Source organism: Colletotrichum navitas, assembly GCF_030913465.1.
Source record: "Colletotrichum navitas strain CBS 125086 chromosome Unknown LY79scaffold_2, whole genome shotgun sequence".
In the NCBI taxonomy this organism is placed as follows: Eukaryota; Fungi; Ascomycota; class Sordariomycetes; order Glomerellales; family Glomerellaceae; genus Colletotrichum; species Colletotrichum navitas.
This window is the reverse complement of record NW_026850548.1, coordinates 1,422,773-1,448,374: the sequence shown is the minus strand read 5'-3', so window position 1 is coordinate 1,448,374 and position 25,602 is coordinate 1,422,773. Positions and strand designations below refer to the sequence as shown.

General features: G+C 56.9%; 11 protein-coding genes across 11 annotated transcripts; 5 read left to right on the top strand and 6 right to left on the bottom strand.

Annotated features, from left to right (window-relative positions):
* Positions 1 to 288: 288 nt before the first annotated feature.
* On the top strand, positions 289 to 1,890 carry LY79DRAFT_586346 (uncharacterized protein; the record flags this gene model as incomplete). Its single annotated transcript, XM_060560624.1, has 4 exons — positions 289 to 479; positions 542 to 1,078; positions 1,130 to 1,235; positions 1,303 to 1,890. The coding sequence occupies 4 exons, from the start codon at positions 289 to 291 to the stop codon at positions 1,888 to 1,890; spliced, it is 1,422 nt and encodes a 473-aa protein (XP_060420367.1).
* A 1,093-nt stretch (positions 1,891 to 2,983) lies between these two features.
* Positions 2,984 to 4,804, top strand: LY79DRAFT_151467 (family 8 glycosyl transferase). Its single transcript, XM_060551051.1, has 4 exons — positions 2,984 to 3,205; positions 3,258 to 3,334; positions 3,395 to 3,422; positions 3,495 to 4,804. Exons 2-4 carry the CDS (start codon positions 3,290 to 3,292, stop codon positions 4,310 to 4,312), a joined length of 891 nt encoding a protein of 296 aa, XP_060420366.1. The 5' UTR covers positions 2,984 to 3,205; positions 3,258 to 3,289; the 3' UTR covers positions 4,313 to 4,804.
* Position 4,805: 1 nt separating this feature from the next.
* LY79DRAFT_151368 (ribosome biogenesis protein Nop16) lies at positions 4,806 to 6,026 on the top strand. Its single transcript, XM_060551049.1, has 2 exons — positions 4,806 to 5,077; positions 5,199 to 6,026. Exons 1-2 carry the CDS (start codon positions 4,962 to 4,964, stop codon positions 5,773 to 5,775), a joined length of 693 nt encoding a protein of 230 aa, XP_060420365.1. The 5' UTR covers positions 4,806 to 4,961; the 3' UTR covers positions 5,776 to 6,026.
* A 14-nt stretch (positions 6,027 to 6,040) lies between these two features.
* On the bottom strand, positions 6,041 to 7,487 carry LY79DRAFT_151381 (uncharacterized protein). Its single transcript, XM_060551050.1, has 3 exons — positions 7,169 to 7,487; positions 6,875 to 7,095; positions 6,041 to 6,812 (listed from the first exon to the last, which is right to left on the bottom strand). Exons 1-3 carry the CDS (start codon positions 7,331 to 7,333, stop codon positions 6,344 to 6,346), a joined length of 855 nt encoding a protein of 284 aa, XP_060420364.1. The 5' UTR covers positions 7,334 to 7,487; the 3' UTR covers positions 6,041 to 6,343.
* Positions 7,488 to 8,405: 918 nt separating this feature from the next.
* Positions 8,406 to 9,430, top strand: LY79DRAFT_536062 (uncharacterized protein). The gene has a single exon (XM_060556559.1). The coding sequence runs from the start codon at positions 8,882 to 8,884 to the stop codon at positions 9,350 to 9,352; it is 471 nt and encodes a 156-aa protein (XP_060420363.1). The 5' UTR covers positions 8,406 to 8,881; the 3' UTR covers positions 9,353 to 9,430.
* A 474-nt stretch (positions 9,431 to 9,904) lies between these two features.
* LY79DRAFT_151104 (tRNA A64-2'-O-ribosylphosphate transferase) lies at positions 9,905 to 11,850 on the top strand. Its single transcript, XM_060551047.1, has 3 exons — positions 9,905 to 10,359; positions 10,485 to 10,519; positions 10,573 to 11,850. Exons 1-3 carry the CDS (start codon positions 10,010 to 10,012, stop codon positions 11,604 to 11,606), a joined length of 1,419 nt encoding a protein of 472 aa, XP_060420362.1. The 5' UTR covers positions 9,905 to 10,009; the 3' UTR covers positions 11,607 to 11,850.
* LY79DRAFT_151038 (haloacid dehalogenase-like hydrolase) lies at positions 11,727 to 12,921 on the bottom strand. Its single transcript, XM_060551046.1, has 2 exons — positions 12,658 to 12,921; positions 11,727 to 12,575 (listed from the first exon to the last, which is right to left on the bottom strand). Exons 1-2 carry the CDS (start codon positions 12,664 to 12,666, stop codon positions 11,847 to 11,849), a joined length of 738 nt encoding a protein of 245 aa, XP_060420361.1. The 5' UTR covers positions 12,667 to 12,921; the 3' UTR covers positions 11,727 to 11,846.
* Positions 12,922 to 16,527: 3,606 nt separating this feature from the next.
* On the bottom strand, positions 16,528 to 17,878 carry LY79DRAFT_504879 (DnaJ domain-containing protein; the record flags this gene model as incomplete). The annotated part of the gene is made up of 3 exons (XM_060553554.1): positions 16,528 to 16,821; positions 16,887 to 17,637; positions 17,799 to 17,878. The coding sequence occupies 3 exons, from the start codon at positions 17,876 to 17,878 to the stop codon at positions 16,528 to 16,530; spliced, it is 1,125 nt and encodes a 374-aa protein (XP_060420360.1).
* LY79DRAFT_151278 (uncharacterized protein) lies at positions 17,731 to 18,675 on the bottom strand. Its single transcript, XM_060551048.1, has one exon. The coding sequence runs from the start codon at positions 18,415 to 18,417 to the stop codon at positions 17,917 to 17,919; it is 501 nt and encodes a 166-aa protein (XP_060420359.1). The 5' UTR covers positions 18,418 to 18,675; the 3' UTR covers positions 17,731 to 17,916.
* A 350-nt stretch (positions 18,676 to 19,025) lies between these two features.
* LY79DRAFT_150887 (ubiquitin interaction domain-containing protein) lies at positions 19,026 to 22,668 on the bottom strand. The gene is made up of 7 exons (XM_060551045.1): positions 22,073 to 22,668; positions 21,946 to 21,999; positions 21,820 to 21,895; positions 21,594 to 21,761; positions 20,223 to 21,545; positions 19,898 to 20,163; positions 19,026 to 19,843 (listed from the first exon to the last, which is right to left on the bottom strand). The coding sequence occupies exons 1-7, from the start codon at positions 22,169 to 22,171 to the stop codon at positions 19,139 to 19,141; spliced, it is 2,691 nt and encodes an 896-aa protein (XP_060420358.1). The 5' UTR covers positions 22,172 to 22,668; the 3' UTR covers positions 19,026 to 19,138.
* Positions 22,669 to 23,658: 990 nt separating this feature from the next.
* Positions 23,659 to 24,411, bottom strand: LY79DRAFT_586342 (ubiquitin-conjugating enzyme; the record flags this gene model as incomplete). Its single annotated transcript, XM_060560623.1, has 2 exons — positions 23,659 to 24,180; positions 24,262 to 24,411. 2 exons carry the CDS (start codon positions 24,409 to 24,411, stop codon positions 23,659 to 23,661), a joined length of 672 nt encoding a protein of 223 aa, XP_060420357.1.
* Between the last annotated feature and the right edge of the window lie 1,191 nt (positions 24,412 to 25,602).

The window sequence follows — 25,602 nt, the reverse complement described above, 5'->3', positions numbered from 1 at the left end:
GCAGTGTACGGTGTCGTTCGAGACGCTGATACGGAAAAAGAAATACGTAGCAATATCTGTAATCTGATGCGATTGGTTCAGAGACACTCTCTGCGCTTATCGCTACACACGAACAGCGCCACAATATTAGGTATTAACAAAGCCAAGGGTGCTGCAATTGCAGAGAGGCCACACGCTCATATATATGAGGATCTGCTATAGTCAACATGTCGCCCCGCCGTCTCGAGGAGTTCGTCTTCACCTGGCCCTAAATCACCCAGGTTTTAGGCACCGGAGCCGGCAGGCAATATGCACCGATCATGGTTTTCATACCCGATAACCAAACCGTACCCCTTTCGGTGGTTTACGCCAGTCGTCGTCATTGGTGGCCTTGTTCTCGCTGTTCTGCTCTCCCTGGCCAACCTGAGTGCCAACGGGTTTTACTTGAAGAGTGTTTACATACCCGACCCCAACGCCACAGAAGACTCGGCAAACGGACTGTATGTGAAAGTGTTCCGGTGCAACAGCGCGGCATTGGGCTAACACACAACCCTTCATGAAGTTGGTATAGGAAGCCCCCGTTCAACTGGCAGAGCGATGTACAGGCAGAATGCCAACCGCGCCTGCTGTCGGTCGGCGATTCGTTCTTCACCTCGAACCAGGGATTCCGGTACACAGTCGAGGCCATCGAAGATTCGGCAAAGAGATCACAGCCTGCGATCCGCTACAAGAACAACGTCCTCCGCGACTGCGTACCGACAACCATAAATCTCAGGCTGAGAAAGGTCGACACCGCGGCGCCATCGTGGTGGATATCGTGGTTAGAGTCGACGGCAGAGGCGACGGTGCGCTGCGGTGTCGTTACTGACGACGGCCTGGTAACCATTACACTCGCGACCACAGGAGTGGGCAGAGGCGATCGCAAATACGGCTATGTCGTTAATGACGATTATCAAACACGCGCTGGTGTTTGGTGGGGGACCAGGTTGCTGAACACGTACTGGAGCGGAGTGATGTCTGTGGCATCTCAAATGAGCCAGCCTGGCAGATACGTCGTTCGTGTGGGTTTGACGTTCAACACAAAACCGTTAGAAAAGGAGTAAGTCTGGCATCCCGTCCAAGGCCGCTCGCCATGCTGAGTTTCCAAAAGCATCCAAACCGATACTTTCTTCGATCTGTACTGGTGGATGACCCACAATGACAGCGTCATCGCGAACAAAGGCTTTGCTGAGAACATCACGGATTACAACTCCGAGGTAAACATCGAAACGCGTTGGCTTTCCGCAGCAAGCAAGACTTTGTCACTAACACGAGTCGACGCAGTTTTACGGTTCGCCAACCTTTACTGAAGGTCTTCATTACGCCAAGATCCTGTACTCTCTGCTCTCGTTGGACCTGGGCAGTTGCCAGCTGCCAAGCCTGTTGCTCGACGACGATGGTCTCCGGTACGCAATACTCGCACCGGGCGACTTCAACCGAGTACGTGGGGGGCTCTTGAATGATTCTTCCACAAGGCTGGTAACGGGTTCAGACCGCTACAAGACGATTCCGAGTCCCGGGGACGGCGGTACGGGTGAAGAACAGATAGATCTCAAAGAGAGCTATGGCCTGATTCGGCCTCTCACGGGACCGTTGGACTGTTCCAATGCCACCGTCGTCACCCAATACCTCTGCTCCGTCCCTCAGCAGAAGGGGTGGGGGGTGTTGCTGTTCTCCATCCTCCTTGCAGATCTTGTCTTTCTCCAAGCAGCGTGGAAAATCCTGACGTGGGTTTCTGATGGGATCGTAGCACGGCAAAGCCCGGAAGCAATGTCGCGCCAGAGCCATAACATTCAGAGCGAGTCTTATGAGCTCATCGATGGCTCCAAGGTGCCCCATCGAGCAGCTGAACCGAGTTCGGAGGAAAGATGACATGTGGTCGGGGCGCTGGATGACATCGATAGATATTTGGAATATCAGACTTTCCTTTTGATAGCAAGTGACAAGGATATACGCAGCCCTGGCGGGCCAAGGCCACCCAAGGCTGCGCCTCTGGGAACTTTGGTCCCCCCTTCCCCGTTGTCCCAGCTCCCGAAAACCCGATAAGCTTTGCCTCGTCCCCCCACCGCCTGCCCAGTGCCAGCGAACCAGAAAACGAGGCAAGGGGCGCCGAGAGCTTCCTAGTGCTTATTATGCTTTGGAAACCGTGATACAGCCCACTCTGAGCGGGCGCGCCACTCTAGACATTCACGCCATATGACGGAGGAGGGGGAGGGCCATACGAACCTCATCATTTACAGTTACCTCTCGGACATTATCAATGCTGTCGAGCCTCAAAATCTGCGAGAACCGGGGCTAACGTGATACACTGGACTCGTACGTCGACGGGGCTGTCGTGGAAGGCTACGGTTCTCGACGGCACAAGGCCGCCGTTTGGTGCTGCTCGTCTTCGTGAAATGTTGAGGAGAAATTGGCAGTCCGAAGAAGGTTTAGACAGCGCCGGTCCTTCCAGGGAAGACGTTGCGAGGGAGGTGGAGATCCCGCCTGGGAAGCTTTGCCCGCAGCCTGGTCTGCTCAGAACACCGCCAAGCTTTGCGCGAATGTGGGCATGGGCCCGTGTCGTTTTTGCCAGCGGGCAATGAGGTTTCACTACGTAGATGGCTTATCACTGCCGTCGGTGTCTGGCCAATTCCCGACCCTTTCCCAACGACCTGCCACGCTGACTGAAGGTGACCCGCCGCCGATGAGGGCGTCTTACCCGCAACGGACATATCGTGTACCGCAACCCCTCCTCAACCAAAGTCCCTTGGTTTTCATGCGCCGGTTGATAGGCAGAGAGAGTCTGGAGAGCCTGCTGAGGTGAAAGGACATGTCGCACGTGTTACTCGCATAGTGCAGTGCAGTCGACGTCCCTCCTCCCCACCAACCCGATGCGTCGGGCGTTGGCAACCGGTCCAACCAAGGCGAGACGATGGCTGAGGGAGACCGCCACGATGGTCACAGCAGGGAGGTGGGAAGCATAACGTCCAGTCAGCTCGGCTTGCGCCATGCAACTCAAACAATCCGACGGGCTCGTTCCACGAGCCAGTAGAATTATCTTGTGGACAACGCTGAGGTAGGGTACGTAGGGGGCCCCCTGTTTGGTATGTTGTGTGGAGTGAGGAGAGATATAGTTTGAGAGACTAGCACATGTTGCCCTTCAGCTACCTTATATAGTAGCCGTCTGCCCTGAATTTACACACGCAAGGTTGGAGTAGCAGCCCCCTTACGATTTGTGTCGACTTACACGCAATTCATAGACCATAGAAGACAACGCCAGAACAAGCCAAACATGGGTAGCCTTCAACCGCCCACGGAGGACGTGGCATACTGCACTGTAAGGCGATCTACACGGTTCCCATGAGGGAGAAGCTTCGACTCACACGTACACAAATAGCTGGTGACGAATGACGGCTATGTTGTCGGTAAGCATCGTGTCCCAAACCCCCTTCTGCTACCCTCGCCCGGCCGCCGACTCACACGAGCCCAAACTACAGCCGCAGCCGTGCTGGCCCAGTCCCTCAGGGCGACCGGCACGAGGATTCCGCGATGCGTCATCATCACGCCCGAGACTATGTCCGAGGAGTCCATCGCCACGCTGCGCGGCCTCTTCGACCACGTCATCCCCGTCCCGGCCATGGCGGCCCTGACGACCACGAACCTCGACCTCATCGGCCGCCCGGACCTACACGCCACCATGACCAAGCTCCAGCTCTGGTCGCTCACGCAGTTCCATCGGGTGCTGTACCTCGACGCCGACACGCTCGTGCTGTCGAACCTCGACCACGTCTTCGACCTGCCCGAGTCCGTCACTTTTGCCGCCTCGCCCGAGATCGGCTTCCCTGACTGCTTCAACAGCGGCGTCATGCTGCTGCGGCCCGACGCGGCGACGTACGCCGAGCTGACGGCCTTCGCGACGCGGGTCGACTCGTTCGACGGCGGCGACCAGGGGCTGCTCAACGTCTTCTTCGGGGACGGCACCAAGAACCACCCGTCGACGGTGCTCATGCGGCAGAAGCAGCAGCACGGGGGCAAGAGCGCCGGCGAGGACGGCAACGCCGGCGAACGCAACTGGTTCCGGCTCAGCTTCACCTACAACATGGAGATGCACAGCGTGTACCGGTTCTACATCCCCGCGGCTCTGCGGTACAAGGACCAGCACAAGGTCCTGCACTTCATCGGCAAGGACAAGCCGTGGCACTACGAGAACGGCAGGGTGAACACGCCCGACGACGCGGGAGCCTACCATCGCTTCTACGCTGACATGGTGGGCAAGTGGTGGGAGACCAGGAGGTCCATAGCGGCGGCGCTCTGATCTGGGAAGGTTTTTCGTTTTTGTCGTTTTTGTCGGACGCGGCGGCGAGATGACGTTGCTTTGTGGCACTTTGTCCAAGCCTGAGATTCCCTTTGGAGTTTAATATATTAATCGCTCCTGCATCAGGCGATAACCCCCCCGTTCGTACCAAACCTTGGCCCTTTGAGTTTCCTCGTCCCTTGAACCAAGCCAGGACTGCATACCTGAGGGAGTTTGTCTCATGTGCCGAGAAGCCGGAGGCAGCGATTTTTCTTCCGTGGCGAGTGGGAGAGTTTCGAAAGTGAGATGTGAATGAAAGCAAGGTAGATAGCGGGAACGAGGTTAGGAGTGCGCTCCGGTGGTAGACCCGGTGGGCGATGGGGTGGGGCAGAGAGGTCTCGGTCAGGAATCCTCGGTGTGGACGAATGCGCTAGTCCAGAACAGGACTGGGAGACTGGGGGACTGGGCCCCTCTCCGATAAGATAAAAAAATTCGAGGCCGGCTCCAAAGCAATCGAAGCACTCCGGCGCCCCCAAAGTGCCATCGCCTCATGCTTCAAAGGTCTACAAAACCAAAACTCGACCACCTCCCACAATTACCCTGCGTCCCAATCCCCGTTCCGTTAAAACCACACTAGCGAAAGCGCCGCAAACACACACTTACACGAACGATGGGTTCCGTCCTCCAGAAGAAGAAGCGCCGCTCCGGCCGCCAGAAAGTCAAGATGCCCAACCGTCCCAAGAAGCTCCTGAACCCGCTTGGCAACGACCTTATCGCGAAGAACTGGTACGCCCGAACCACACCCTCCTCTCCCCCACGACCGCGTCGGTCTCTGTTTCTCGGGCGCAAAAAAAAAAAAAAAAAAAAAAACCTTCACCTGTAGCTAACCACAGACACCCATTCCCAGGAACAAGAAGGAGACCCTGACGCAGAACTACCGCCGCCTCGGCCTCACGGCGCGGCTCAAGGCCCCGACGGGCGGCGTCGAGAAGAGGCTCTCCCAGCTCGAGTCGTCGTCGGCCAAGCCCCGCGACCCGCTCGCCATCGCCTCGGCCGAGGAGGCCGTCTTCGAGGAGGCCCGCGTCGAGCGCGATGCCGACGGCAAGATCGTCAGGATCCACTACGGCAGCGACAGGCGGAGCAACCCGCTCAACGACCCGCTCAACGCCCTCGACAGCGACGCCGAGGACGGCGGGCCGGACGGCGGGCCGGACGGCGAGGAGGGGGAGGAGGAGGAGGGGTGGGGCGGCATCGACGACGAGAGCCGGCCCGAGGTCATCCGCCTGCTCGAGAAGGAGGCCGCGCGGCCCACGGTCAAGAAGCCGCGGCACATGAGCCAGCAGGAGCGCGAGTGGCTCGAGAGGCTCGTGGCGAGGCACGGCGACGACGTCGCCGCCATGGCCCGCGACCGGAAGCTGAACCCCATGCAGCAGACGGAGGGCGACATCGCCCGCAGGATCAAGAGGCTCACAGGGAAGGCTTAATGGGAAGGGGATATATATATGTGTATATATCCATGGAAAAGAAGGCGGGAAAAAAAGTCAAACGGTTCGAAGGGGGGAAAGATGACAAGAAATTACTTCGCCGTGGAGGAGTGCAACGTTGCATGTAAAAGGGGAGGGGGGGAGGCTGCTTTTCAAAAAGGAAACAAGAGAGCGCCTGGCTTCAGAGGATTCCGTCGCGTCCCCTTTTATCGAGGAGTTATGGCGTTTTAGAACAATTCTGCATACAAAAAACACATGTTTCACGTTCACGCCCACGATAACAAGAAGAAAGCATCGGTCATCTAGAACTTTTGTTTTTTGACTTTTGAACGTCACTTCATCAAATTTGATGTCTACCTATGGAGCTCATGCCTGGTATCGTTGCGATAACCTCTGTACAAATGGGACGCCAACAACACCTCGTGATCCGGAAATAAAATCCAAGCCATCTATATGAACACTGGGCACAGTCCCTCAACCAAAAAAGACTGAAAATGAAACTCAGTGGCGGGCCATGGCCCTACCATCGCAGCCCCTCGCTCGCTTGCCGCTGAAAGGACGCTTCGTTCTAATGCAACGTGCGATCGTAGTTGGCAGCAGGGAACTGCGCCGGCCGGTCGTCGTCGTAGGCGGGCGCCGTGTACGGCTGTACGGGCGCGGGAGAGACCGATGAGCCAGGATGCTGGGAGTGGTACTCGGTCTCGCTGTCGAACATGGCGCCGTTCTGGCGCGAGGGCAAGGAGCCGTAGCGGTTCGGGTCGTCGTCCTCAGCGCCGTAGCGGCTGTTGTAGCTGCCGCTGTTGTAACCACCGACGGGGGCGTTGGTTCCGCCGTAGAGGGTCGTGTTGTCGTCGTTGTGGTCGTCCATCTGGACGGGGGCGTAGGCCTCCTCGTCATGGGGAGCCATGGAGAAAGCGGCCTTGTCGGGGTCGATGTTGTCACCGAGCTTCTGCTTGTCGTAGCCGGGGAGAGTTCCGTGGAACTGGTAGTACTTGAGGGTGTACAGACTGACAAATGTGGAGCCAACGAAGAGGAGGCTATGCGATGAGGGTTAGTATGCGAGTCTCGCCAAAGCTGTCCTCCTGGCATGGCAACTTACGTCACAAAAACACCCAAGCCCACGATGGCCTTGCTGAGTTTGCAGGCATCGCCGCACTGGTTGGCCGTGTTGTATGCTGCCTGGCTTGCAAAGGCGGAAAGCCAAATGATGGTGAAAACAGCGTCGACGATGGCCATGGCATACGGGTTGGCCAGTTTTCTCGTCCTCGGCCACCGAGGTGCCATAATCAGATAAATCCATGCGGGAAACGAGAGGAAGCACTGCAAAGGAAAACCATCAGCAAAGGGGCTACCCGCGGGAGTACTGCTGCATCTCGTGCGAGGCGAGTCTTACCACTGCAAAGGTCCAGCCATTGTTGCCAACGATCAAGGCATTGTCGGCTCTGAAAACCGCAATCTCCAACGCCCAGATGACGAAGGACAGGACAAACTGGACGATGTGCAGGCCCAGCTTGATGCGGGGGACCAGCTCCGGGTTCATGTCTAGGTTGCCGAGCATGATGTCGTCGGCTCTTATCGTGGTTGTCGCTCGGTGGTGTTTGTGATGCGGTAGATAATTCCTTGGGTTCGGTGGTCGAAAGGGGGGGATATGGGTTTGAGGAGGTGGGTGCCAGATATGCGACGCTCACTTCAGCTCCCCCTGTCCGTTTTTCTTCGACTAAATTAAGATCAAACTCAATCAGGCTCGGCAACGGGGTTTGACGAGACAACCCAGGACGGCAGCGCAGCGGGGATGGGAGTCTTGGGGGCCCCAATCGATAAGAGTACCTGCGGTTTCGCTGTGGAGCGAGTGTCTGTTGCTATCTGTCAACCTCCCAAAAAACGAAAAAAGTGAGTGTGAAGGATGGGCGAGAAGGGAGATGAGGATAGGACTGAAGGGAGCTTTGGGTTTTGGCTGGGGAAGAAGAAAAAAGACGGAGGTGTATCAGTTGCAGTAGCATCAGCAAGAAGGTTCCCGGCGGTTGTCGGGGACGCGTCCGCCCTTTTCCTTGTCTTGAAAACGAAACAGCCTGGCTGGTCTTGGATTGCGGCAGTGACGGGGTGTGGAATCAGTAGGCAACGAGTGCCCTGGTGGTGTAGCAGTGGAGTGGGTACCCGGCACTGGTGTGGGCCTAGCCTGCACGACTGAGCTCCCTCGTCATAGCAGCTTAGCGTCCATCATCTCTGTATCCTTCGTTTTCCACTTTAAACGGTCCCCCAAATTTCGCATGTAGGGATCCCTTCCGCAGACGGTATACAGCGCCCGATGCTGCGGTTCCTCGACAAGCAACTGGATGGGATGATTGGGTGTCACCGTCTCCCTTTCCGAACATTGATGCGAACGGTGCACGAAAAAAGACGGGACGGGATGGGTTGGGATGGACTGTCCACTCCCATGGCGCAGACGCAACAGACGCAGGCTGCGATTCGGGTGAACCAAGCCACTGAGCCGCTGGGTTTAGTGTACACTGCGCCGCCACTGCACCCAGGCAGCGAATTATCGTCGCGCGAATGCGAGCAGCTGAGCGGCAGATCCCTGCAAGCCATGCCTCCTGGGCAAATAGTCTGAACGTCCTATTTTTTAACCTTTTGTTCTATGTGTACCTGGGATCTCTCGCCATGTGTCCCTGTGGTGCGTCCGCACTGATTCTACGGTGTATCCAGACCTTTCTTCGTCATCCGCCGAGAAGCCATGGCTGACGCGCCGTCGTCTCTCGTATTGAAACCCTGCAGGCCTTGACTTTCTGTTGTCGGGAGGGGGGAGGGTTGTTTGCTTTGCTGCATGCTAAGGCTCTCTCCCCTCTCTGGTTTCTAGGGTGATGGGTGGATGGCAAGGGAGGACGATCATCAATGATGACACCCTGCAGGACGACGATGGGCCTCCATTTCTTGGACGGCGCGGGCTGCAGACGACGATGGCGAATCGCGACCAAGCAACGACCCATCCACCGTCAGAAATCCGTGAGAACGGGACCCAGAGCTGTCAGTTGACTTACGCTACACTGACTGGCTGACTAAACGGGCTGATGCTGAAAGCTAACGTAAAACAAGCCAACACGCATCCCGTATGGCGCCGTGGCAACCCGAACACCATCGGCTGAGCCGCCTGGCCCTTTCTGACTGCCGCCTCCGCAAGCTGCGACACGCACCAAGCCAACCGACAGGCGTTGCCCGGTCATGGAATACTTGTTGTCTCTCGTACGAGAGGGGAGCCCTACGGATAGAACATGCCCTCTCACCATCCATTCCGAGTGCTTGCTCACACCGGTCGAAGATGAGTACCAAGGTACCCAATTACCCTTGCGCAAACGATAGAGTCGTCCGTGGCTGTCGGTGGATACAATGGCGTAAGGCTTTTTGCCGCCGAAACCGTTACAATATTCCGCAGCAGGCTTACGGAAAAAAAGGCGGTGCCATCCATAGCCGTTGCCTGTACGAATACACAGGTGTCTCTCGCAGAGTTGCCTCGCCTCTTGGCTGTACTGGGCATAGCCACGATGGCTTGCGTGTGTCAATATGCCGGAGCCGGTGCGGGTAATCGCTTTTCGACCACGAGCTGCGGTCGAGAGGGAGGGAGGGGGCGGTTTGTTTCTTGGTTTTTTTTTTTTCCCTTCCTTTTTCTTTCTCTGTTTTTGCTATCTCAGGGTTCCCACTCCCGCCTCGGTCCGCAAGCTCAGTCCAACCCGCAGCAGCGCGGGGGGTTGGATCTTGGGACGACGTGCGAGGCATGTCAGGCGTCGGCCCTTGCGTCCCTAGCTTGCGGCTGAAAAACGCGCCTCCTCGAAGGGATACAGCACGGACGTGAGACCTCGGCCAATGACTCCAATGTCTCGAATCTCGACTCGATCTCGTGGCACCCCTTGTTCGCTTATTGACGACTGCTTGGCAACTCGACAGAGCCTCATGAACCTCTCTCTATCTCTCTCTCTCTATTGTAGTTATACTAGATCCATTCGTGATTGCCATCTCGTAAAAATGAATTGATAAATATACAGTGCGAGAATGAATGCAATTGCAGTGAACCGTCTGTGCGAAACAGTGCGAACTAGGTGCCCTATCGCCTCAACACATGAAATTTCTCTCACATGAGAGCTTCACTCAAGCAGGCGAGCCCAGCTCACCACGCCCGTATCGTCACTCAACCAAGCCACCGTGAAGCGCCCGCCCGCCAGCCAGCCCCCGCACACCTCGCACAATGGCGCAGACGTCGTCGTCTTCCTCCCCCGCACTCTCGGACCTCATCTTCCCTACGGCCGCCGGCCACAACTTCTCCCACATCCTGACGGACCTCAAGCGCGCCAACCTGTCCATCGCGAACCGGCTGCGGTCCATCGCTCAGGACGCCGAATTCGTGGCCGAGGCCGCCGCGTGCTTCGGCGGCCGGCCCCTCGTCGCCAACGAGCGCTGCGGCAGCTGGTACGTCCGCCCCGCCGACAAGCGCGCGAGCGCCTACTTCAAGAGCACCGACGGCCACACCAACGCCTGGAAGTTCAGCACCCGCCGCCTGAACCTGCACCTGCTCGAGCTCATCGGGGAGCATGATGGGTGAGTTGGGCATGACTCCGACTTCGCGACCCAACTTGGCAATTCCATGCCCGTAGGCTTTTTGACGGCGAAGGCGGGAGGGACAGTGAACTCGCTTGAGAGTAAGCAACGCTGACCGCTTACAGATGTATCATCGTCGACTCAACACGCCGAGGCAAGAGTAAGCCATTCCCTACCCCCTCCTTCTCGGGCCCCCGCTGACCTTCTCCCCAGGAATGCCCGACGCGCTGAGCAAGACCATTCCCGTCTGGTGCGCCGTCCTCAACATGGCCCTCTTCCCGGACCTCCCGCACGCCGACCGCCTCTTCACCCCGCCCAACGTCGTCTCGGCCTCGGAGCACGCCCAGATCGCCGCCCTCCTGCCCTCCTTCCTCGCCGCCCTGCGGTCTCTCGAGATCGACCCGGCCCCGCTGCGCGCGCGCCTCGCCAAGCCCCTGCGGTCCTTCTGGGTGACGCAGGAGACGCAGCTCTCGCCCGCTGCCGCCGGCGGCGCCGTCTTCGACGACTACCACCCCGTCATCTGCTGCACCGCCTCGCGCCGCGTCGCCGGCGCCGAGATGAGCGAGGCCGGCTACATCCAGGGCGCCGGCGACGACACGGAGAACTGGGCCCTGGGACTGACGGCCGAGCTCTTCTGGGAGAACGCCGACGCCCTGCTCTCCGCGCCCGAGGCCGACCTCCCGGACGCGGTCGCCGCGCTCGTCGCGGAGCGGAAGCGCAACGCCCCGCGCGGCGTGCCGGCGAAGCGCGTGGCGCCGCGGATCCTCGTCCGCCCGCTGCCTCTGGACGACGACGACGACGACGACGACGCCCCCGCCGACGCCGAGGCGCCGGCCGCGTGCAGGGTCGCCCTCACGCAGGACGTCACGCCGCGCGATTCGTGGACCAAGTCCCCGAGCCGCATGGAGGCCGGCCTGGGCAAGCACAAGGTCGCCAGCCGCAACCTCCGGCAGGCGCTGCCGGACATCTGCGCCTTTGTCGCCCGCTACCTCGGCGCGCACCGCGACGCCGATGTGGTCATCGCCTGCGAGTCCGGAAGGGACCTGTCCATCGGCGCGGCGCTGGCCGTCTACTGCTGGTGCTTCGACCAGGACGGCGGGTACCGCGTGGCGGACGCCAGCACCTTCTTCAACAAGGACATGATCCGCGTCCGGCTCGGCACCATCATGACGGCCTTCCCCGAGGCCAACGCCAACCGGGCCACGTTGCAGAGCGTCAACAGCTTTCTCATGGACCACCGGAGATGACAGACATGAAAAATGGTTTTAGTCTCTCTCTTTCTCTCTCTTTTTATTGTATAGGCCTGTCTACCTATATTGGAAGGCACTCGTCGAGCACCCGCGAGCCAGCAGTGTCTAGCTACTATGTGAACACCAGAAGAGAACGAAATGCATGGCCCTTATGGCTGGCCCTTTGTGCAGTAACCGTCGGCGAAAACCGCTCCCCCAACCTTACAAGAACGACGACGGGATCTTTACCCCGGCTAGTCAGGCGCTCCCGCTCTCGATCTTGGCCAGGACGTTGGGGAACTCGCTCCAGTCCTTCATGATGATGACAGCACCGGCATCGCGCAGGACCTTTTCCATCTCAGCCTGCTGGTCGGCGGCATAGGGGCCGACGTAGCCGATGACCTTGATGCCGGCGCGAGTGCCGCTGAGGGTGCCGCTCTTGGAGTCCTCGATGGCGACGCACTCTTCGGGCTTCTTGCCGAGCTGCTCCATGGCGTACAGGTAGATGGCCGGATCGGGCTTGCTGGTGGGCTTGGGCAGCGAGGTTGCGGCGCTGAAGACTACGTCCTCGCCGAAGTATTTGTCCTGGCCGACCTTGACGACCGAGGCCCAGACGCGGCGCTTGGCCGAGGACGAGACGACGGACATGGTGTACTTGCCGCTCTTCTGCAGGGCTTCGAGCTGTTCGTCGACGCCAGGGCAGGGCTTGAGGGAGGCCTTGAGCTTGGCGATGACGGCGTCCTCCTCGCGCGTTACGTACGTCTCGAGCTCCTCGGGAGTCATCTCGAAGCCGTGCATCTTGGAGAGGCCGAGCAGCATGCCGCGGAAGTTCTGGCCGACAAACTCCTTGATCAGGCTCTCGCCCGTGAAGCGCTGTTTGATATTGCGGCCCTCGCAAATCTCATTGATGAGGTCGGCGCACGCCTCGAAGGCGAGCTCCTCGGAGAGGACGAGCGTGTTGTCGCAGTCGAACAGGAGGGTGGTGATCTGGAGAGGGAGGCCTTTCGTCAGCCTCGATGGGCTCGCGACCCGGGGCTCAGACACAGCGTGTGTACATCACAACACTCACCTGGGGCATGTTGGCGGTATTTACGGATGGGATTCCGGCGAGGTGGAGAGCTGCGTCTATGATGAGCGTCAAGAGCGGGGTTCGCCGATCTATGTCGAGTCAGACGCGTAGCGAAAAAGCTTATGATCCGAGGCCAATTGACAAGTTGAAACGCCAGACGATGGAGAGCTGGAAGAAGCAACAAAGACTACGCTGACAGTCGATACTGGAGACGAGGTTTGGACTTGGGATTGGAAGAGGGAAATGGGAGAAAATGGGAAAAGGGCCGGAAGACTGATGAGTGAAATAAAGGGAAACCCAAAACGGGCATGGAATCAATTAGTCCTCCTCTTTCTTCCTTCGGCCAGCCGGCCTGCCTGCCTGCCTCCCTCCCCCAAGCCGGCTCTTGGTTTTCGTCGTCCCAAAGAGCCCAATGGGAGGCGCTGTAAAGCTCTCGAAGGGGAAATGGTCTTACACCAGTTTAGAGTAACCGGCGCCGCACATGATCCCCCCCTCCCCAATCACTCCAAGGTACCTAACCTAGAATGGTCGCACCCCCACCAAATGCCTTAATCTGCCCCTCCCCCTCCTTCCACCGGGCGCCGTCTCACAGCAGTCCTTCTCCCACATGTCGAGTGTCGTCATAGCCGCGGGGTTTACAACCATCGCAGTAGCGCACCATGCGGTGGTTACTGAAACAGCGCGGGCATTCTCCTCGTGCGTGCCATTGTAGAATGCGACGATGACAGCGACGAGGCCAGTCGCCGAGGCCCGGGGGATTGTCGGATGAGCAGAGGGAGACCAAGTACGAATAAGCAGGATACCAACACCGGCGGAAGGGGCCACAGCAACCAACCGTTTGTCCCACGGGGGGCCTTTCATCTCGATCTGCTCCCTCCGCATGGGCACTCCTCTTTCTGCCTCTTACTGCGCTTAATAACGACCCCCTTCACCTCGCTTTACATTCACCAGCAGCAGCGCCGCCTTCGTCCTGGGCATGTCAGCAGGAAACAGACCTCCCTCCCCCTGCGCTTCCAACCGGAGAAATCGGGAGAAAGAGCGCGCGGGCCTGTGAAGAAAGACGAGAACGTGCTCCCAGGCGGGGTTGCCGCTCATTGTGGGGCATTTACTTATTGTAGCACCACTACGTCTAGAATAACCTTGTCTGATTCCGGTAACTAATATCTACCCCTACCTAATTCCCTACATCCGCTGAACGTCCCCGAAGCCTCCCCTCTAATGCTATCCCGGTCTCGCTTGTCCTAAGTTGAAGATTAAGCTCCCAGAGCCCTAACGCAGTAACCACAACCATGAGGCTCCAGCGGTCTCCCAGTGACATCGCACGGCCTTGGAGCTGCAACGAAAACGGATGTATCAACTTGGACAAACCAGGCGATCACGAAAACAGAGCAAGAACCTCGGCGTCGGGAGGCACGTCGCGGCTCGTGCTAGTCCCCTTGTGCCTGTTGGATACTTGTGTGAGTCTGTATCCTCCCGATTTGGCGGCGTCGTTTTCCCCCTTCCTGATCTTCCTCCACTCAACACGTTCTCGGTGCTGCTTCTCGCCGACCTCGATGGAGAAGAGGAAAATGACATCGTCACCCGACCAACCCAGCACGCATCATCTCCGTGTCCATATCGTGGATGTTCGCCCGAGGCTCGAGAGGGGGTAGGTGGACGACAGTGGCGGAGTTGAATGCGTAGGCCCGCGAAGCAAAGGGTGAGTCGTCGCCGGCTGCCGCGATGATGGCGTCCTTGTTGCTTGTTCCGTTATGTAGCAATATCCCGTGTCGCCACCCCAGCGGCCCCTTTCCACTGAGGCCTATGTGTATCTCGACGATAAACAGGCGTTCTTCGCGGGAGGCACCACACAAGAAGAGCGTTTTCATTCCCGTCATATAGTAGTATCCCGTTCATCACTGCTGGGAACGGCCGGTAAGGGGACGTTGTCGGATCTGTTGAAGCTGCATCCCTATAGGACGGCAGAGCCTGGTCATCCTGTGATGAGGTGCTTTGGAGCCCCTGAGTGTAAGACGGCGGCGTCGATGATACCCTTTGCATGTCTCTGGTTTACTGGTAGTAGGTTAGCCTCAAGCGACAATAGCTGATGGACTTAGGGCTGAGAGATGAACCTGTCTGTGAAACGAACTAGATCCTCCACAAGCAGACGTGTAAATCAACATACCGAGAAAGTAGGTAAGCAAAACGGATGTGTGCTGGCTAATAGCTACTGCGCGCTGGGGAGACAGATAAAATAGAATTGAGTCCCAAGCTCGTAGAGCTGAAGACGTTTGTATACAGTTAGCACCTCTCGTGACCGCTCATTTTGGCTGGAGACGTTTACTCTTTTAGGATCCTGGTAATGCTTCGCTTGCATTATCATCTCACGATTGGTTTCAGCCTGCACTTCAACCAGACCTCGTCCTCTTGAGGCTGGCATCCTGTCACTTTTGACACCGGAATTCGTCACGCACTGCGTCCCCTACGGTTCCTGTTTGTTTGGAAGCAGCGGCATTTAAAGCGGTTGGCCGTTCGTTTGTTCTCTGCGGCGGGGAGTGGCCATCCCTTTGGGCTTTGGCAGTTGCGTTGGATTTCCAACCAATCATGGGTTTGGTCTTTTACTTGACTACACTATGCTCCCCGTATCAACCTAGGTAGACACTACCAAGCCTGCCGCCCGGGTTTGCGGGGGGGAAAGGAAGAAGAAAAAACAGGCACACTCTAATATACTGGGGCAAGGGACTAACAACAACGAGAAGTACTCCGTAGACTCGGCACCTACACATATCGAATACAGAAGAAAGATAACTGACTAGAAGTATAAAAGGCCATAGCCAATTTGACTTAGTTTGTGTGAGAAAATCCATCGAACTGATGCTTACATGAAAGCCGTAAAGTACCCAAGTGGACTGTGGCCGCTCTAAAGTGTGCGTGTTTTCTTCTTCTTGCAAACCGGGGGGCCTGCTTACCTGCCCGCCCAGCCGTCCGCCCCCGTTATCGAACATGCAAGAGGTGATTGTTTATCTGCAAGACGTGAACCAACAGCAGTCCTGCCCGTCACCCGCATCCGCCACCCATGTTGCCGCGAAGAAAATATGGGCGCGCGAGCCCAAAAACGCTCACTAAACCCATCTAGGCCAGAGGTCAGGCCACCTCGTCTGGGTTCGGCAGCCCCCCGTCTCGTCAGACAGTCTGCCCGGGCACACCTCGCTCGGCCGCCTTTCCCGCTCGGAACCAAGAAACGTTGCTTGATTCTGGTGAGCGCGTTCTCGGTCACCCCGAGGTAATTATCCAACTGGTCTCCTCGGCCTGAGGAACCCGATTGCACAGCGGCTTGTTGCGCTTCGGAGCAGGTCGGATCTCAACCACCCGCTGCGTCATGGCCGGCGCCAGCTTTCATCGTCCTGTTCCCTCCTTCCTCTCAAATCGTGAACACCAGGCTTCTAGTTCCCTCATGAATATCGTAAAACTGCTCACTCGGGCAACAGAGCAGAACAAAACATTTGCCGTCACGGGCTTGAGCGAACCGTATTCATTCGAAACAATGTTTCAATCTTTGGTTGCTTAGTGTCTAAGTACTTGTCCGCAGGCACTTGCGTTTTGATGGGTAAACCAACCCGCACTTGCCTACTCGCAACAGCCGCAATGCTGGGGAGAAAAACCATGCAAAGGGGAAGAAAAGAAAAAAAAGACAAAAAAAAAAAAACCCGTGTCCCAGAATACGCCCCAACTCCTTTTCATGATGAGAAACCAGCCCCCAAACCTCATGAGCTGTTTTATTGCGGTCGAACGCTCGCAATACCGTCTTCGCTCATGCTGGTGTCATATCTACACGCACCACACAATGTCTCGTCTCGCGTGGGACATCGTCACGTCTACGCATCAACGCTCTTACAGGATCTCCCGCAGCTTCTCCTTCTGGGCCGCCGTCAGGGTCGTGGGGAACTTGACGTTGTACTTGATGATGAAGTCTCCTCTCGTGCCCGGCTTCTTGGAGATGGGCATACCCAGGCCGGGATACCGGTCGGTGCTTCCCGGTTGAGTGGGGCCGTTCTTGTCGAGGTTGAGCTGCTTGCCGTCGATGGTCGTCACGGTCCGCCTCCAGCCCGTGAGAGCCTCCTTCAGGTCTAAGTCGACCGTGTGAATTAGGTCGTTGTCTTCGCGCACGAAGAGCGGGTGGGGTTTCTGCCGGCTGTTAGTGATCCGCCCTTTGCAGAATTTCTCGATGTTAGGTGCAGCACCCGACTTACCTCTTCCACGATGAAGTGCAGGTCCTGCTGGCCGCCCTCTTCCTGGTCGCCAACACCCTTGAACTTGATCTTGCTGCCCTTCTTCAGGCCCGGCTTGATGGGCACCTCAAGGACAGTGTCGGTGGTCATCCTCTTGCCCGACTCGTCGAACGTCTTGCGCTTGATCTTCATCTTCTTGGTTACGCCACGGAACAGCTCCTCCAGCGTAAGCGGCAGGGGCCGTTCCACCGTCGTGACCTCGGGGGTCGATTCTCTGGGCCGCGGCACGTCTCCAAACCCGGTGCGCATGCGCTGTGACCGGCCGGCACCCCGTGGGGCGCCGCCTCCGCCGAAGGTCGTAAAGATGTCGGCAAAGTCGTCCATGCCTCCGCCGGCGCCGGCGCCGCCCATTCCACCAGCACCTGAGCGCATAAATTCAGCAAAGACGTCGTCCGCGGAGCTGAAGTTGAAGCCACCTCCGTTTCCTCCACCGGTACTGAAGCGGAAGGTGCGTGTACCGCCACCGCCAGGCATGCCGCCGCCGAAGTCGAAACCTCCAGGCATTCCCCCACCTGCGAAGGGGTTGCCACCAGCACCGTCAGGTGGCGGGGCGGCGCCTCCGCGGAGCAGGAACTCGAGACCGTAGTCATCGTAGATCTTGCGCTTTTCGGGGTCGGAGAGGATCTCATATGCTTGCGAGCATTCTTTAAACTTTTCGGCGGCTTGTGGGTTGTCCTTGTTCTTGTCGGGGTGGTACTTTAGTGCGGCTTTTCTGTACACGCGAGGCAGTCAGCGATGCTGTCTTTGATAAGGTCGTTTGTGTTTGTACGTAAATGGGCAAATGGAGGTTGGGCCGTCATCGTTGGGCAACAACGGCGGCGGAAATAGAGAGGGGGGGAAGAGAGAGGCATCGTGAGATGCTTTGCCACTTACCGGTAGCCTTTTTTTATTTCATCTTGGTTTGCCGTGGGGCTCACGCCCAGCTGGTCGTACAGCTTGGTTTCTTTGACCATTGTAGCAGTCTATAGTACGGTCGTCTATTTAATCAAACCTATGGGCTCGTGGATATCGCCACGAGTGTGAGTGTGCTCGATGGTATCGTGGGAGTTTGTTTTTGCAACTGGGGTGTAAACCCTTGAAGAGTAGTTTGCAATTGAAAACGTGGGGTGAAAAAGCAAGATAAAGGTCGGGTAGGGAAAGGAGGAGAAAAATAAGGAAGATTTGAAGAGAAGTGGTTGGATGTTGCAGCAACGACCGGGTGCGTGATATGTATGTAGGAAATGGCCAATAGAAGCAGGTAAGTGTGTGCCCAAGTACCTCCGTACCTAGGACCTTTCACTCTGAAGGGGGCCCAAGCATTGACTGGGGCGCCCGGGGCATTTAGTGGTAGAAGAAGCCCTCCGGCGGCGCTGGATGGAAGCAACAGGCCCTGGTTGTGGAAGGTTCGGTGCCCGTCTGTCAGAGGTAGGTATTCCAAGGGAGCCTTGGCCAGGCGGCGGGCGACAAGTCCCTGTGCGTGCGGTTTTGCGACTGGGACCCGACGGCGGGGCATCGAAATCGGTGATCTCACTGGGCTGATGGGATGGAAGAGCACAGAAGGGCTGGCTGGGGCTGTTCCCACCCAAGCTTGTTCCCCGATCGTTCTTCGGTCGAAGGATGTGCATAGCTCACCCGTTGTATGCTAATCAAGTGAGGTCTTTTTGGCATGATTTCAGACTTCTTCCCGTAGCCTAAGCGCCTTGCACAAGTAGATAGTTCTCTCGCCTCCTCTGCCGTCTGTATACCTGCCAAAGGTTGAGCTCTGCAAAAGCATAGAGGCTGTCGCAACAAGCGCACCGCCGCCAGAATGAACAATGACGAAAATGGCGGGGTCTCTACCGGGCGGGAATGGCGGAGTCTGGCTCATGCCGTGGCCCGAGCGTCGCACTAAGCAGGCCCATCCTTGCGGGCTTTGGGGATAGCTGGTCGAGAGAAATGGAAGCTTCGAGAACCTTCTACGCAATTGTCTGTTACACGGCTCAGAGCTTCCTATATCCAACCCAGACATGCCAATCAGACACAGACATAATGGGGTATCAAACAATGGTATTGCGCCGAAGTGCCGCTATTCTTGGTTAAGTGCTTTGTTACGCTCTGCCTGTTGTTTGCTGCAGGGCAGCTGAGAAGCCAACGCTGCTTCGTGTCCTTGCCTCCCAGCTCATCATTCCTAAGCCGTTTGCGCAAACCCACCGCGTGCCTTTATGTTCCTCTTGTGATGCCCTCTAGTCTTGGCGCTACTGATGCTCGTCAGGAATTTCCATGTCCATCATCTTGATTGTCTTTTGCTCATCCCTCGGGTCGTGTGCCATGCCATATATTGAATGTCTGGCCATGAAAGGACTGCCAACCCTCTCTTGCATCTCCGGGCCCTTGGTCTGATCCTCATTGTCTGGCGTCACAGTACGGCTAATATCGTCGGCGGGAGTGGAGGCTGAAAGCCCATGTTGCCCAGGACTGAGTGGATTGGTGTTACGAGGCCGTGCCGTGTCGTCAATGTCGCCAGAATGCATAAACTCGGCCAAGCTTACACTGGACATCTCCGTAGCGCCTTGCCTCGAAGCCATGTCCGTCATTTCAGTGTCCATTGTCCCGTCTCCGTCGCTAAAGGGATCGTTGTCAAAGTCGCCTGCTCTTGAGTTGGTGTCGCTGTTCCCCAGGGAGGCTCGGTTGGTGGCCATAGAGTCGACACTGCCTGAGCGGTACTTCCTCTTTGATGGCGAGATTGGCGACATGTCTGTGTTCCTCGGCTGTACGCTCTCCTCCATGCTTTCTTGGTTCAGTTCCTGTTTGAAGTTCTTATTTTCTGCCCGAGCAAATCGCTGGAGGGCGTCCGACAGAGGCGATGCCGGTGTGTTTATCGCGTCTTCTGTGGCGTAAACGAGGAGGGGGCCTTTAGTCTCCCAAAACATCTTCTCCATTACCTGCTCAAACGAGTATTTCTGTTTCGAGTCAACATGCGAGCCCTGTTAATCGCTTCTGCTCTTCTGGCTTACCTCGGCCTTTGCAGGGTTCGCGCTGCCCTGCTCGTATGACAGCCGCCACCACTGGTCCACAGGAGTAGATGCCTCCTCAATGTCAATCAGGGCTAGTTCGGCTCGCTTGCAGACGTAGGTCACGTTCGGCGACGTAGCGATTCCCCTGAGAAGATACTTCTTGCCGGTGAACGGCTTGGTCAAGCCCGGCTTGTTGGGGTCTGTGAGCAGAGTGCTGCTGACCAACTGTTGCCGCTCAAGGAGTCTCTCGCGTTCCCAGTCAAGTCCTGTGAATGAGATTAGCAACTCCAACCTCGAGACGCCAGGGAGGGGGGGCTCGCCGTACTTTTCTTCGTCTCTCTGAGCTGAGACAGCTCCCACACACATCTGTCAACCACCTGTTGCGAGCTCTTGGCCAGCGCTTCCTCGGCTTCTGTTTTGACGCAAGGCACATCTTCGAGGCGCGTGTACTGCTTCTCATCTTCGTTTTCGAGCTTTTGCAGCTCTCGAAAGCGACCCAGCCCGTCGAGGTACTGCACATGGCTCTCGTACTCTTTGATCGTCTTTTCCAGCATTTCCTCCTTGTCATGGAGCTTGTCCGTCTTGGGATCAATCCATTTGGTGAGCTCAAACTCCTTCGAACGAGCCTCGTATAGAGCCCGGGAAATCCAGGCGAGGTGTTCCTGGAAAACCCTCGCTTCTTCCTTCCGGCTCACGAGATAACGTTCTGGGTACCAGACTTCGGGTATCTCCAGCTTTTCTGGAGGGTCCTCAGCGTCAATGTTGACGGTCATTATCTCGCCCATGTCGTCGAGAACAACCATCCCCATGTTCGGCTGGAGCTCCGCCCACGTCATGGACTCTTGCCAGACAATCCAGTTCCAAGCATCATAGAGAGTTTTGGTTTGCTCACATTGGCTTTTAGTCAACTCGAAGTTGAGGAACGCAAACCGCGTTGGCTCTTGCGTCGGCTCGAACGTCTGCAGCGATAATGGACAGGCAACGTGGGTCATGGGCTTGAGGACCTCTGCATCCGTCTTCTCGTCAAGAGTGTCGTAGAATTGTCTCTCAGGGCTGAAGTTGGTTTTGGGCACCAAATCCGCCATGGTCTCGACTGATCCATAGCTTCTCTCGGTCAGATCGAGGAAGGCCATCAAGCGGTGAATTTCTTCGTGAAAGTCTGGTTTCGAGTCTTCCGACCATTGGAGCTCGCCCTGTTGCATGGCGGCAAGAACGTGGGGGGGATATATCGGCTGGCCCTTCCACCATTCACTATTGTGGCCGTAACTGGCAGCTGGCTTGCCGGCTTGTAGAAGAACGTTGCGCGCCAGAGGGATTTCGTGGAGGATCGTCAGCACGGAACCCAACCGCTGCGACGAGTTGCGAGCGTTGGGCTTCTGGATGAGGAATGCGGGTGCACCCTCGACTCGCTTTCTTGCCGAGGGTGGCGGGTCGCCGTCGACAACAGCTTGGCTCGAAGTCGTTGCGGTTGTCACCATGGCCCAGCTGTTCTGATCATAGTCGGGCCTGTTAGCCGGCCCGAAGTACGTCGCGCTTGCGCCAGTATCTGTGACGCCAGCTTCCTGCGGCTTGAAGCCAGCGTCCGCTTGCGACTCACGCAGGGCCCGCTGCAAGTCCTCTTCATACTGCTCGGCACTGCTGGGCGCTCCTGTATCCTTTCGTTAGCCATCGTTCCTCATGGAACGGAGGGTAGTACCGGTAGTGTCCCCTGCCGTCCATTCTATCATCCTACCAAGCGGCGATCGGTTATTGGTTCTCGATGGTGGTCGTGAGGGAGCTCCGACGGAGGGCCCGTAGAATCCGGTGTCAGGCGGAGGGGTGACCCCTTGGATGACGGCATTGTCTGGCGCTTCGATATTGAAAGCTGGGACGCACGAATTAGCACGGCAATCCCCTCCAACTGCGGTGTCGATCCGACTTACCTATGCCCGTGTTGTTTGGCTCTCCCTCGCGACCGGCGCCGAAAGCTGTGTCGTCCCAGGTGTACTTCCTTCGAAACTTTGCCTCTGTTAGCTTCGATGCCGGTGCGTTTGCAGAGAGCCACGTACCGCGTCAGAGCCCTCGTAGTATTCGCCTATGAGCTGTTCCAAAGAGGTGTTGCTCTGCGTCCTCACGTCAGCGTATCGTCGAGAGAGTGCGGGCTTCCTGACGACCCGTCAACCATGGGCATCGCACCTTGAGGGCGGAAATAACCAGGCTGCGGTCCAGGACGGGGTCGAGACTGGTGATTTCGCAAAACTGAGCGACGTCTGCTGACGTCGGTTCGGTCGCCATGGCGTAGAACCCTGCCTCGAGGGGGCTATTATGACCGAATCGAATCTGCCGGTCGGATCGATTAGATGCGGTGCTGGAGGGATAATCGATGCTTGCGCAAGGCCATCAGAAAGACGTAGTCGAGTTGTGATGAGTCTGGCGCATGAAGCTAAGTCAGATGTTTGGAAGAATGCTGTCAAACGGACTGCAGCTAATAAGCTGCTGCTGCGTGCTAATGGAGGTCGAACGGCCGGGAGTTTGGGCGTCCGCACGGGTGCGAAAGGAGATACGGAAAGCGCTGAGAAGGGGCTCCAAGAGAACACGAAAGGAAAGAAGGGCCCTCAATAGGTTCGGATTCGTCCCGTCCCGTTGCGTTGTCTCTTCGGGGACGCCTTGGATAATGCTAAGGCAGGTAGGTGTGTGGAAGCCGCGCCGAGAGTCGTGCTGGTAAAGCCCCGCGAGTTGCCGCCCTCGTACGGGAAGGCCAGTGCAGCCGACCTAATCGTATTAGAGGGAATACTTCCCCACTATCTCATCCCAGTGACTTTCATTCCTCGAGCTTCATGACGACCACTTTCTACCAGAGACTGACCATCAAAGTCCATTTCAGATACACGGTCGGGGTAGAGAACGAACATTTAAAGGAGCTCTATCGCGTCAGATCTGTGGATTGGACCATTGAGTTTCTTCCCTTCCGTCCACTTTGGGTGCACAAGACTACCTACATAGCAAAGTACCTAGGATGCTGTCAGACAAGCACATAAGGTGTCAGTTAGCGGGGCAAGTGCCGTGATTGGCATAGAGACTTCTGGACTCCTGATTACATACTCATTTAGACTGGAACGGCACACGCGGCTTTGGCTCCCTGTCGCCCCCATGCTCAGTAACCTTTCCTTGCACTGGCGAGCCGCAGTTCAAGGGTGGCTCCGGCTGCCGCAAGAGATTGCGTCACTCATAAAGTTGGCACAGAGTCATTTCTTAATACCTCCCCTGGCAACCGAAACACCAAATTTGAAATGAGGCATAGGAGAGCATGCCCCAAAACAAGCGGTTTGGTTCTTATGCTGGGGATGTATGTGCAGAAAACGACAATTTAAGTGCTTGATTGGTCTATATGCGGTACCTCGTGCGTTGTCACGGCTCGCTGGCTTGCTAATCATTGCCGCCCAACTGTGTCCGCCACTTCTCTGTGCCCTCGCAGAGCCAACACGCGATTTCCTCCGGTTCCCTGCGCGGAAAGCCGTCTCCAGAAGACCTCCCCGAGATCCAACTTTGCCTAAATCATAATATGTGAAATCCATTTTTGGCCTTAAACAGGCTTGGCTGACAGCTGGTGAAAACGCCCGGGCCCGTCGCTATGCATCATCATGCGTGTAGTAAGAATGGGTAAAAATAGAGAGGAACAGTGATAATCAGTCCACCCGCAAACTCCGCTTCCAAAGTCAGAAAGAGACCCTGCTGTAAATGGGGTGATATCCACCGCGTCAGATCCATGATCGAGCTCCGGTTCAGGGCTTGTCGTCATCCTCGTCGTCCTCGTCCTCGTTGTATTCGTCCATGTCAAAGTCGCTGTCGCTGCCGCCCAGATCGAAGTCGCCCTCATCGTCCGTCTCGTTCCAGAAAGCGTCGTCGTCCATGGTCTTCTGGGGCACTGGCTCTAGATCCGCCGTCGTGGGGATCGTCACGCCAGGAGGAATGTCTTTCTTGGACTTCTCGACCGTCTCTCGGGCTCGCTTTTCGTATTCTTGTCGGTTGTCACGGAACAAAACGCTCGCGTCGACGTTGGCGGGAGAGTTGATCTCGGGGTCATCCAGAAGCAGCAGCACCGAACGCAAGACCGACTCGACGCCCTGAAGAGGGGACCATCGCTCGCAGGCCTGCTCGCCCGACTGCTCGTCTTCACCAGGTGTGTGGAGGATGGAGATGCAGAGCTTGCCGTCGGTGTAAATGTTGGGATGGTAGATGTTCTTGTTCAGGAAACGGAAGGTTGGCGGGGCATAGGGGTAGTCGCGGGGGAAAGTCATGTCGGCCTGATATCGTTGTTAGTATTTTGCCCCATCTCGGCTAGGGGAGGTGATCGTATAATCCGCAGCGGCGAGGCAAGGACTAACCTTAAGATAGGCGCCATTAAAGGCGCTATCAGGGTTGACGACCATGAGGCCAATCTTCCAGGACATAACATTTCTCTCGTCAACCTCGATGTGCACCCACTTCTCCTTCTGCAGCGTCTGCAACTCGCTCATCAGTCGCTTTTGTGCCATGGCGAACGACGCTGTCTGTCCGATATTGTGGCGGTGGAGAAGGGCGCGTTACGCGGTGGTGCAGTATATCGAGGAAAGATTGCAGACTCGGAGACAGTATACAAAAGCTCTCGGCGAAAACGAGAGAGAAAACCCCTAGACACCAGAAGGTTCCCGCATGCGGACGCAATAATGAAGGTTTCGGGAAAAGCGCCGTTGGGGTGTCGGCAGTGTGGCGGCTACACTGCAAATGCTCACACAAGTCGTGTGACCGCTCGAGAGAAGGAGCGGATGAGTGGCAGGTGGGATGGAGGAGCCGAGGGGATGACTCGATTAAGCTCCGGACTGACTCGAAAGTGGTGGCGGTAGCAGCGGTGGTAAGTAGCGGATATGAGATAAGATAAAAAGGGAGGAGCCGTGGAGGAGAAGTGCCAAGACCCGCAAGGGCGGCAACTTTCTAGTTTGGTCGGGATGGGTCTAAGTTGGGCGGAGGAGGAAGACGCAGAGCCAAGAGGGAAAAAGCCTCGCAATGGGTTAATAAGTGGGAGAGTCGAAAGAGAGAGGGGTGTTGGACTGAGAGTTGAATGAGGAAACAAAAAAGCCAAAAAAAAAAAAGGGTCGATCAGGGCAAAGGGGGGGGAGGGCAATAAAGTAGGGAGGAAAGGAGAGACTGCGATGTCGCTGAGGCGTCTGTCGCGATTTATCAAGGTTGCATATGCGTACCATGGACCAAGTCGAGGCACCACACCGGGGCACCTAGACTACCTGGACAGACCACCCCAAGAGTCCTAGACTGGGTACCCAGGCAGCCCGAGGAGGAGGTCACGCAGCGTGTCTCGGATCCGTGGCCGGCTCAGGGTGACGCCTGTTTCTGCTGTCCTGTCCTTGGCACCTCGTCATTTGGTTAGGTAACTTAGACGGTCGGCTCAGTGTCAGAGTGAACGAGGCAGGCGCCACCCCACCCAGTGCTGCCGCTGCTGCTAGGTACCTATATGTCAGTCACTCCTATTTATGCCTGTGCTTACCTTAACTCACCGAAACCACCCTCGAAATCTTCAACTCGAAGCCAGTGGAATCCCGCAACTTCCGTAACAAATAAAACAAGTCCTCTGCAAAGGGCTAGACGTCGACTGTTCCGGATTCGCCAGTTGCTCGCTCCCTACGCAAACACGCCTGGTTTCTCTTTGTTGTCCGTGCCTTTCAGCCCCTTTC